At 42.6% G+C, this 11,912-nt stretch overlaps 1 protein-coding gene across 2 annotated transcripts; it reads left to right on the forward strand.

Moving 5' to 3' along the window:
- The first annotated feature begins 786 nt into the window (after positions 1 to 786).
- tspan33b (tetraspanin 33b) lies at positions 787 to 11,844 on the forward strand. Of its 2 annotated transcripts, XM_014147920.3 has the most exons (8): positions 790 to 1,185; positions 5,623 to 5,680; positions 5,920 to 6,047; positions 6,235 to 6,309; positions 6,835 to 6,930; positions 8,090 to 8,218; positions 10,551 to 10,712; positions 11,713 to 11,844. In XM_014147920.3, the coding sequence occupies exons 1-8, from the start codon at positions 1,090 to 1,092 to the stop codon at positions 11,779 to 11,781; spliced, it is 813 nt and encodes a 270-aa protein (XP_014003395.3). In that variant the 5' UTR covers positions 790 to 1,089; the 3' UTR covers positions 11,782 to 11,844. The 2 variants fall into 2 exon arrangements, with proteins under 2 accessions (XP_045552959.2, XP_014003395.3); XM_045697003.2 differs by lacking the exon at positions 11,713 to 11,844 and having other exon boundaries at positions 787 to 1,185; positions 10,551 to 11,038.
- Positions 11,845 to 11,912: the final 68 nt, after the last annotated feature.

Consider the following 11,912-nt stretch of genomic DNA (forward strand, 5'->3'; position numbering starts at 1 on the left):
GTCTACAGGGAGAGAGCAGGACATGAGGATGCTTTTTTTAGGTCAAATTTACATTTCCACATTCTTGAAGGCCACTTTCATTGGGTAGGCCCATACTAAGAAATCAGAAAATGTGATAGCCTACAGAGAATGCTCTGGTGTTGTAAAACTTTGGCCAGGATTCCATCAGAGGCCCTTTGTCGTCAAGCGCATTGCAATACCAACAATGTGCCTTTTAAAGGCAATTTCCCTGACATTCACAGAGATCGCATTTACGGTAAAACGCTGAAGACTAAAAAAGCAATTGCTTCAGATTCCGGCCCCACTGTCAATACACAATGTCCATCCCCTAGGCCCTAGACAACCTATATATATACCCACATATGAATATTGATCACAGGGACTTGATTTGACTAGATGTTTCTCTTGTTGTAGGCTACTCTTATAAGGCTACACTGTAGTCCTTTACTGCAGCCTGGTCTCATAGACTAGACGTAACATAGTAACAGTAAATCCCGAACACTCAAATGAGTTTATGTTACGTTTGGTATGGTTACTTACTTCTTTAGTCTAAGACATTTTGGGGGGGTGCTAAGCTGACATATGGAATTGTTTTAAGATGGTCATGCTATGGATAATTTAGCTATTTGATATATATCTCTCTCTATATATATATATAAAAAAAGACCTGGTTGTTTATTGAGTGACAGGCAGCCTCAGTGACAGACAGGCTGACAATACATTAAAGCTCCTGGGCCAATGGGCCATTCAGCAGCACTGAGGCCACATATATTTTGTGTAACCTGATTCCTGGGCTTGCAGGACAGTTCTGGTGCTTACCAGCCATGGCAGGGCAGCGTCACAGCTGCTAGCCCCCCTTTTTAGGCAGCAGCCACTGCAAACTTTACACAGAAGCTGATTCGTATGGTGGTCAAATATCTCTGGGGTTGGACTAGGCAATTCTGTGTTTGTTTTTGGAGGTTTTTATTTTATTTATGAACTTTTATTTAATCAGGACGTGCCATTGAGGTTAGAAGACCTCTTTCCCAAGGAAGACTTGGAAGTTTTCTGGGTATATTTATATTTTTTGGAGCATAGAAAAGAACAAAAATGGATAGGAAATTGAATCTTAACCGAGCCGAGACTTTTTCCTTCATCAACCCTTGGATAAGGTACTTCCTGTTCTTTTTCAGCTTCTTGTTCTGGGTAAGTGGAGCCACTCGGCTGAAGACCTCTAACATACTGTAACAAACATAAGCCCTAAGCACCAGTGATCTGGCTGTAGATGAATGTAATGTACAATGCAGTGTACAAACCATTGAGCAACAGAATGCTGCACCTCTAAAAAACAGAGAAATACGCTCTCAAGCTAAACGCTCATGAATTAAACATGCAGAGATATAACTCAAAGGTTTCCTGGGCTGCAAACAGCTGGCAGACGCTCCCTGTTTAGATGATTCACAACTGTAAAATGTCGACATTCACACCAACGATATATTAATCTGACACGTTGTTGGTGAAATGTACTGTCTCATTTCAATGGTTCTTCATTAACTTTGCACCGTTAACTATTCCTCAACTTGCTGAAAGTCTTAGGGGTGGTGTAAAATGTCATGAGGAATGGTTATCTTTTACATGACCAAAGTTACACGTTTGTTGTAGTGTAGACCTAAAGCCTACACTCTAAACTATTTAGCCAGTATTGTGTTTATTCAATGAAAAGCTTGTGTGTCTGGTAAGTCTTCAACACCACCGTTTGTTAAAGAGCATATTGTCGGTCTCCTATAGACTGATCTCTTCTACCAAGCACATGGGCTGAATGGCTGTCCTAAAGCTCACATGACCATGTCGTCATTGTGAGTGTGCGGCCATGTGGCAGATAGACAGGGGGCTTGATGCTGGTACATGGTGTTGAAGCCATAGAGATAACACTGGGTTTTATCTCTATGGGTGAAGCAGACAGCTACAATAAGATAAAGGATAGGGCAGAGATTATGTGATAGACGAGAGACGAAGCACTCACGGGATGGGGGTCGCATTGAAGTTCCATTGGCTCTTTGTGCAGGAGCAAATCCCATCAGGAATATATTGCAACCTGTGATATCACAGCTCTATCAAGCCTTCTTTATCCATGTCTAGACAGAGAGAACAGAGATGTGCAGAACGTGTTATTGAACCGTCCAGGCCAGGGGACCGGTGGCAGCCAAACATCACTGGGCTAGTTGTGTGTGTTTATCTGGACAGGCCCTGGACTGCAGTGCTACAGCCTTTTGTTCCGGTCTTGCCCCCCTGGCCTGGCTCAGCTGAGTCAGGGGCTCAGGCCGCCCCAACACAATCACCCAGGATACAGGACCGTTTCTCCCTGTTCAAAGCCTGGAAACATATCTGGAATACTTTCACCAGTGTACCTTATTCCCAGCACAGACCAACATTATTATTATTATTTTTTCCCCCAATTACGATCTTGTCTCATCCCTGCAACTCCCCATTGGGCTCAGGTGAGGCGAACGTGGAGTCATGCGTCCTCCAAAACATGACCCGCCTAACCAGACTTCTAAACACCCACTCTCTTAACCCGGAAGCCAGCCGCACCAATGTGTCGGAGGAAACACTGTTCAACTGGCGACCGGGGGTCAGCCTGCAGGCACCCGGCCCACCACAAGGAGTCGCTAGGGCGCCAAGTAAAGTCCCCCCAGGCCAAACCTAACCCGGACGACACTGGGCCAATTGTGCGCTGTCCTATGGGACTCTCGGCCACGGCCGGTTGTGGCACAGCCCGGGAATGAACCCGGGTCTGTAGTAACACCACTAGCACTGCGATGCAGTGTCTTAGACCGCTGCACCCCCCAGGAGGCCAGCACAGATCAATTCTATACAATAGCCATGTTTCAGCCAGCCAGCCCAGAGGGAATCACAGGCAACCTAAGAGCAACAATTACAGTATTGATTTATTTGACGACCGTGATAACACTGGAGCTCCAATCAAACTGTGTTGTGTGTAGATAGATATATTATCTAGAGGTCGTAAATGGAAAAGTACACTGTTGCTAGGTATTGCTCTCCAACCAAGGCGGTTATGACAGCAACTCTTTTCAGACGTTGATGATTCCATGACAGAAAGACAGAGCACAACAAACCATTTGAATTCTGTCCTTGCTGTGCATAACCCACACAGATCCTCCTCGCAAACAAACCACACTATCTATCAAGACGTCTATGATTGTTAATGGTCAATGCAAGTCTCTCTTGCAAAATCTAGTTTTTATTTCAACGAGACAAAGCAGTATGAGACAACCATTTTTGTATGTTTAAATAGGAGCTTGTGTAATTAATTTCAGAGACATCCTACGGTGTACAAGCTCGCTCAGAACCACACACTATTGGCCATCAGGAAGCCAATCAGGGGGTCTGTAAACAAAAGACAAGTCATACAAATGATCATTCAAGGTGGTATAACAATCATGTAGGGAAATAGATTTTGAAAACAGAACTCTTAACTCCTTCAGGGCTGTGCTTTTTGAGAGTACACATCACCTACTGACAAGGACTCTAGCTCCAAGGACTCTAGCTCCAAGGACTCTAGCTCCATGAATAGGGGAGCCTATTCTGTCTGCCAAAAAAGAATAGAAATACAATGAAGAGCTGGAACAACTATAAAATCTTCTGTCTGAGATTAGTTTGGCAAAGATGAAACTACACAACAAAAGCTGACAAATGAACCAGACAATTCCCCAAAAAATAAATGGAGAGAGAAATTGAAGGCAAGGCTGGACTGATTTGATGAATGGCCCTAAGCCCAGGGTTGAAAACTGCAGCAACAAAAACAAAAACCAGTATTTTAAGGGCTCTATTCAATCTGTCAGGCTGAAGACAGTATGAAAACCAGTATTTTAAGGGCTCTATTCAATCTGTCAGGCTGAAGACAGTATGAAAACCAGTATTTTAAGGGCTCTATTCAATCTGTCAGGCTGAAGACAGTATGAAAACCAGTATTTTAAGGGCTCTATTCAATCTGTCAGGCTGAAGACAGTATGAAAACCAGTATTTTAAGGGCTCTATTCAATCTGTCAGGCTGAAGACAGTATGAAAACCAGTATTTTAAGGGCTCTATTCAATCTGTCAGGCTGAAGACAGTATGAAAACCAGTATTTTAAGGGCTCTATTCAATCTGTCAGGCTGAAGACAGTATGAAAACCAGTATTTTAAGGGCTCTATTCAATCTGTCAGGCTGAAGACAGTATGAAAACCAGTATTTTAAGGGCTCTATTCAATCTGAAGACAGTATGAAAACCAGTATTTTAAGGGCTCTATTCAATCTGTCAGGCTGAAGACAGTATGAAAACCAGTATTTTAAGGGCTCTATTCAATCTGAAGACAGTATGAAAACCAGTATTTTAAGGGCTCTATTCAATCTGAAGACAGTATGAAAACCAGTATTTTAAGGGCTCTATTCAATCTGTCAGGCTGAAGACAGTATGAAAACCAGTATTTTAAGGGCTCTATTCAATCTGTCAGGCTGAAGACAGTATGAAAACCAGTATTTTAAGGGCTCTATTCAATCTGTCAGGCTGAAGACAGTATGAAAACCAGTATTTTAAGGGCTCTATTCAATCTGTCAGGCTGAAGACAGTATGAAAACCAGTATTTTAAGGGCTCTATTCAATCTGTCAGGCTGAAGACAGTATGAAAACCAGTATTTTAAGGGCTCTATTCAATCTGTCAGGCTGAAGACAGTATGAAAACCAGTATTTTAAGGGCTCTATTCAATCTGAAGACAGTATGAAAACCAGTATTTTAAGGGCTCTATTCAATCTGTCAGGCTGAAGACAGTATGAAAACCAGTATTTTAAGGGCTCTATTCAATCTGAAGACAGTATGAAAACCAGTATTTTAAGGGCTCTATTCAATCTGTCAGGCTGAAGACAGTATGAAAACCAGTATTTTAAGGGCTCTATTCAATCTGTCAGGCTGAAGACAGTATGAAAACCAGTATTTTAAGGGCTCTATTCAATCTGTCAGGCTGAAGACAGTATGAAAACCAGTATTTTAAGGGCTCTATTCAATCTGTCAGGCTGAAGACAGTATGAAAACCAGTATTTTAAGGGCTCTATTCAATCTGTCAGGCTGAAGACAGTATGAAAACCAGTATTTTAAGGGCTCTATTCAATCTGTCAGGCTGAAGACAGTATGAAAACCAGTATTTTAAGGGCTCTATTCAATCTGTCAGGCTGAAGACAGTATGAAAACCAGTATTTTAAGGGCTCTATTCAATCTGTCAGGCTGAAGACAGTATGAAAACCAGTATTTTAAGGGCTCTATTCAATCTGAAGACAGTATGAAAACCAGTATTTTAAGGGCTCTATTCAATCTGTCAGGCTGAAGCGTAACAGGTTCCACGATAGAAATGTAAAAAGTCATTTCATATTGATCCGACATGTGCAGCGTTTATCATAAATGCAGTCTCCGCTAAAGCGGGAACATTGCCTTTAAATTTCAATCACGCTGTCAAGCTGAACTTCTGTGATGCGGATTGAATAGAGCCCTAAGTTATTAACTGTTAAGTGTTCCCTATCTAAAAGAAGTTGTATTATTACTATTTTAAGGAGATTATATGCATATCAGATTTTTTTGGTCCTCTTTCAGGTCTTCTCCTTGCTGATTGTTGCTATAGGGGTATATGCAAAGGTTCAAAAAGCAACAGGTATGACCCATTTTATTTTGTATATTCCAAACCATGAATCTGTATCTGAAAATATGAATCAATACCCAAAGTTTTCTGCAATCTTAACTTCATGACATGGTTTGCTTTTCATTCATTCCAATATCACTGTGAAACTGTGAAATCAATCCCCAGTGGAGGTGCCCAGAAAGATCCCCCAGCTCATAGTAGGTTGTGTTAGTGGATCACACCACACGGTTGTCTGTGTTCGTCTCTTGCAGACACGGTCAGAGACACGTTCCTGATCGACCCGGCGGTCATCCTGATCGTGGTGGGCGTGGTCATGTTCTTCATCACCTTCTGCGGCTGCATCGGAGCCCTGCGAGAAAACATTCACCTTCTGAAGACGGTAAGGCCAAGGTTTTCATATTCAAGCCACCTTGACACAATAAATGTGAAGACTGTAGGAAGAAGGTGCTCCTAAACGATATTCAGTATAACAACTTTATCCCTCTATTGGAGAATGTTAAAAGGTCAGGACTGGAAATAGCACTTATGAGCAAATCTGTACCTACCTGTAACGTCTTCTTCTCCAGTTCTCCTTCAGTCTGACTCTGGTCTTCCTCACTCAGCTGGCCATAGCTGTCCTGGGCTTCTTCTATTCAGACCAGGTACTGTTTCTACACTTCCTGGGGTCTGGTACTGCGCCTACAGCCTGGTCTCTGTCTAGTTCCTACTCTCTCTCTGTGCTGTCTTCGTGTCTGCGCTCCCTTCGCTGCTAAAACAGGACAGTTTAACCACACTCGTAGCATCCTCTCCCCATCCGCTAAATGATTCAAACGCTCTGTCACTTCAAAGTGGAACCAAATGTTCAATTTCAACAAGATCTCTTCTAGGACGTTTGCCGTTAATGACATTCAGGAGGTGCCTAGAGGCATGCTGCGGGTGACAGACAGTGAGGAAGGGAGAGGGGAGGTAGGGGGAGGGAGGAGATTCTCCAGAGGGACTGCGGGCTTATTACCACTCTGTTATTACAGCCGTCATAGCACATTAGGAGCCATCTATTCCAGCCCCAGGGCCCCCTACGTGTAGCTTTCTAAAAACATCCCCTAGGGGCCATTCCCATAATCAAACAAGCCAATTTACATGAACATAGTACTTTACATACCTATCCCCCTTCTCCTCTGTAACCCCAGACACGAGACGCTCTGGGGAAGTTTGTGAATAAAGCCATCGTGCACTACAGGGATGACCTGGATCTGCAGAACCTCATGGACTACATTCAGAGAGAGGTAATCTATTCCACTACATTCAGAGAGCGGTAATCTATTCCACTACATTCAGAGAGAGGTAGTCTATTCCACTACATTCAGAGAGCGGTAATCTATTCCACTACATTCAGAGTGCGGTAATCTATTCCACTACATTCAGAGAGCGGGAAATCTATTCCACTACATTCAGAGAGCGGGAAATCTATTCCACTACATTCAGAGAGGGGAAATCTATTCCACTACATTCAGAGAGCGGTAATCTATTCCACTACATTCAGAGAGCGGTAATCTATTCCACTACATTCAGAGAGCGGGAAATCTATTCCACTACATTCAGAGAGGGGAAATCTATTCCACTCCATTTAGAGAGAGGTAATCTATTCCACTACATTCAGAGAGCGGTAATCTATTCCACTACATTCAGAGAGCGGGAAATCTATTCCACTACATTCAGAGAGGGGAAATCTATTCCACTCCATTTAGAGAGAGGTAATCTATTCCACTACATTCAGAGAGCGGTAATCTATTCCACTACATTCAGAGAGCGGGAAATCTATTCCACTACATTCAGAGAGGGGAAATCTATTCCACTCCATTTAGAGAGAGGTAATCTATTCCACTACATTCAGAGAGCGGTAATCTATTCCACTACATTCAGAGAGCGGGAAATCTATTCCACTACATTCAGAGAGGGGAAATCTATTCCACTCCATTTAGAGAGAGGTAATCTATTCCACTACATTCAGAGAGCGGTAATCTATTCCACTACATTCCACACTTACATAACATGCTATTTTCTCTTAATAAGTTAAACCACATCACACCCGGGTTGAGTTCATTACAGCGAGACCCAATAGGCACACAACGCCATTTTGAAGTCTTTGCAACTGACCTGTTCCCGTTGGGGAGGTTGATTTAACATGTCAGCACAACTAACCAGGACACCACAGAGATGGCAGATCAAAAGTTCCATTACCACAGCTTCAATCAGGCTTTCCACATAAAAGCCCCTGAGTAACATGCTGTTCAATGCATTCTGCGTCTCCCCTCGCGTGTTCACCCATCTGCACATACGGGCACACTTTGGCTGCTGGTGGGTCCTCCCAGGAGTGGAGAGTGAGAGAATGTACCAGACAATGTTTCTAATGATCCCTTTTCCTTATATTTCTCATTCACTCAGTTCAAGTGCTGCGGCTGGAACAACTACACTGACTGGTCATGGAACCTGTACTTCAACTGCACCCAGGGGAACCCCAGCTCTGAGCGCTGTGCTGTCCCTTACTCCTGCTGCACCCCCGTACCAGGAGAGGTGGGTGGGGGCTCAGAACATACATACAGTGCATTCAGAAAGTATTCATACCCCTTTGCTTATTCCACATTTTGTCGTCACAGCCTGAATTCAAAATGAATTAAAACATATATAATAATCTACACACAATACCCCATAATGAAATGTTTGCCAACTTATTGAAACTGAAACACAGAAATTAATTTACATAAGTGTTCACACCCCTGAGGCAATACATGTTAGAATTACCTTGGGCAGCGATTACAACTGTGAGTCTTTATGGGTAAGTCTCTAAGAGCTTTGCACACCTGTATTGTACAATATTTGCACATTATAATTTTTTAATTCTTCAAGCGCTCTCCAATTGGTTGTTGATCATTGCGAGACAGTCTTGCCATAGATTTAAGCCGATTTAAAAACTGTAACTAAGCCACTCAGGAACATTCAATGTTGTATTGGTAAGCAACTCCAGTGTACACCGAGTGTATAAAACATTAAGAACACCTGCTCTTTCCATGACAGACTGACCAGGTGAATCCAGGTGGAAGCTATGATCCCTTATTGATGTCACTTGTTAAATCCACTTCAATCAGTGTAGATGAAGGGGAGGAGACCGGTTAAAGAAGGATTTTGAAGCCTTGAGACAATTGAGAAGAAGAATTGCAACCGTTCTGGGTTTTTCACATTCAACAGTTTCCTGTGTGTATCAAGAATGGTCCACCACCCCCAAAGGACATCCAGCCAATGTGACAACTGTGGGAAGCATTGGAGTCAACATGGGCCAGCATCCCTGTGGAAAGCTTTCGACATCTTGTAGAGTCCATGCCCTGACTAAGTGAGGCTGTTCTGAGGGCAAACGTGTTCAATCTTCATGTTTTGTAAATTCAGTGTGTATTTGGCCTTGTTTTAGGTTATTGTCCTGCTGAAAAGTGCATTTGTCTCCCAGTGTCTGTTTGAAAGCAGACTGAACCAGGTTTTCCCTGTAGGCTTTTATCCTAAAAAACACCCTTGCTGATGACAAGCATAACCCATAACATGATGCAGCCACCACCATGCTTGAAAATATGAAGAGTGGTACTCAGTGATGTTGTGTTGGATTTGCCCCAAACATAACACTTTGTATTCAGGACATTAAGTTAATTTCTTTGCCACATTTATTGCAGTTTTACTTTACTGCCTTATAACAAACAGGATGCATGTTTTGGAATATTTTTATTCTGTACAGGCCTCCTTTTCATTCTGTCATTTAGGTTAGTATTGTGGAGTAACTACAATATTGTTGATCCATCCTCAGTTCTCCTATCACATTCATTCAACTCTGTTTTAGTCACCATTGGGCTCATGATGAAATCCCTGAGCAGTTTCCTTCCTCTCCGGCCACCGAGTCGACGGACGCCTATATCTTTGTAGTGACTTAATGTATTGATACACCATCCAATGCGTAATTAATAACATCACCATGTTCAAAGGGATATTCAATGTTTGCTTTCAAATGTTTTTACACATCTACCAATAGGTGCCCTTCTTTGTGAGGAATTGGTTAAATCTGTGTTTGAAATTCCCTGCTCGACTGAGGGAAATTGCATGTGTGGGGTACAGAGATGAGGTAGTCATAAAAAATTGTGTTAAACAGTATTATTGCACACAGAGTGAGTCCATGCAACTTGTGACTGCTTAAGCAAATGTTTACTCCTAAACTTATTTAGGCTTCCCATAAAAAAAGGGGTTGAATACTTATTGACTCAAGACATTCCAGCTTTTCATTTGATTACCTTGTAAAAAATATTATTCCACTTTGACATGTGGTATGTGTATTTTGGGGGCATTTCTGAATGCACTGTATGTACATTAACCCGACAGCAGCCTGGTCAAGGGGTTTGGATCCGTTGGGTTGACAGTCTCTGGACCTGGGTTCGAGTCCCGGTAGGGGCTAATCCCTGAATTTGCAGCGTTGGTGTCAGAAGTTGGATGGGTTAAGGTCACTAAACTTACATACACACAGGTCATTATGTATAAATGCAGACATTACCCTCATTACTGGAGAGAATTAAAACACTTAAATGGAGATCTACAGACAAAAGTATACACGATTTCTCACTCTGGATAGAATTCCACTGACCGTTTACAACGCGATCAGAAAGTCATTAACTAAACATAAGAACCCAGGTAGTGCTACAACCTGCAGCAACTACATGGTAATTATAACAGATTCAATTAATCACAATTCATTTAAGTAGATGTGGTTGATTATAATTCAATCATATGTTATTACAATGTAATCATCTGTTTTGAGTCAACAGCGCATCATGATCGCTTATGTATGAAGTCTTAATGTTCTTTTGTCTCTGTACAGGTTGTGATCAACACCATGTGTGGCTTTGGGGTCCAGACTCAGAACTACCTGGAGGCCACCAAGTCCATCTATCCAGTGGGTTGTGCAGACAGGGCGGTTCTGTGGATTGAGTCCCACCTGCTATTGGTGGGGGCTCTAGCTCTGGGTCTCTCCCTGCCTCAGGTAACCCATGTACAAGGACTACATACAGAGGTGGAGTGGGGAACACCGGCGTCTCATAGTGGGTCTGCATACAACAAAAATGAGGCACAAGCAGATTTTAGATTCAGGTTGGGATGATAAAACCCACCACTGAGATGGTGGCCTACTTACCACATCTAAGATATTATCCATGCCTATATTCCCTCACATCCTGAGTGTGAGACACTCATGAATCACATCCCTATAATAGCCTTGAAAGCTTTCAAAATGTGGGATAATTTAGGTTGGTGTTTAATTAAGTTTATGACTCACCCACTTCTTGTCTGCTGGTACAGTAGCTCATTTCTCAGAGTGCTGTGTGCAGTTTGTACAGTCACTAATGAACGGGGCTGCTCACTACTCTCTAATCTGTCACTTCTCTCTCCCACTACAGTCTCTCCATCTATCCCTTGCTCTGATATTCCACTGATTTGGTCTCCTCCGAGAGGGAAGTGTGTAAATTACCCACGAGTCACGTCAAAACAATTGCCTTACAATTCCAACAGCTTTGATGTGGCGTCGTATTCAAGAGCAGGTGTCAATGCCTACTTTCCCTGTCTCTTCATTTATTTAACTGTTGTTTACATCACCCGATGCTGTGATCACTTGCACAAAAAAGCTCCTATTGATGCAAGTTAAAACAAACACAATGTGTTAAGGTCATAGAATAACTATGACTCTACAGTCTGTTTTCATCCAGATGTTAGCAAATTTCTTCTAAGCAAAAGAATTGTATCCACTGTGCATGGTAAAGCCATGCAAGTTTTGACCTTCAGAGACTGTTCTTAGTAAGCCGTATTAAGCTTTATTTAAGAGACTTACTTCAGTAAGTGAGTGGCGGTGTTGGGAGTGAGTTAGCACCCAGCCTGCGACCCAAATGAGACCCTATTCTATATACTGGGCTCGGGACAAAACTAGTGCACTGTGTAGGGAATAGGGTGATATTTGGGATGCAGACGGAGTGTGTTCTTGTCTCTGTCAGATTGCAGGCATTGTGCTCTCCCAGATCCTCATCTCTCAGATCCAGGATGAGATCAGCTCAGTGTTGTGAGAAGAGGATAGCCCGACCGACACAGAAAATAACAGAACGACTAGGAGAGAACAGAGAGAAGAACTACTGGCCACTCCAGTTAACAAAGGACATCCATCTACGGTTTACATTACACAGCCTCCGGAGCATCT

Source organism: Salmo salar, chromosome 16 (genome assembly GCF_965601325.2).
Source record: "Salmo salar chromosome 16, fSalSal1, whole genome shotgun sequence".
Lineage (NCBI taxonomy): Eukaryota > Metazoa > Chordata > Actinopteri > Salmoniformes > Salmonidae > Salmo > Salmo salar.

Excerpts from the sequence above, each read along its gene's own strand:
- tspan33b (XM_045697003.2), top strand. The coding sequence starts at position 1,090 with ATGGATAGGAAATTGAATCTTAACCGAGCCGAGACTTTTTCCTTCATC. Across the intron at positions 6,048-6,234 it reads ACATTCACCTTCTGAAGACG|TTCTCCTTCAGTCTGACTCT; the intron begins GTAAGGCCAAGG and ends CTTCTTCTCCAG. Across the intron at positions 6,931-8,089 it reads TGGACTACATTCAGAGAGAG|TTCAAGTGCTGCGGCTGGAA; the intron begins GTAATCTATTCC and ends TCATTCACTCAG.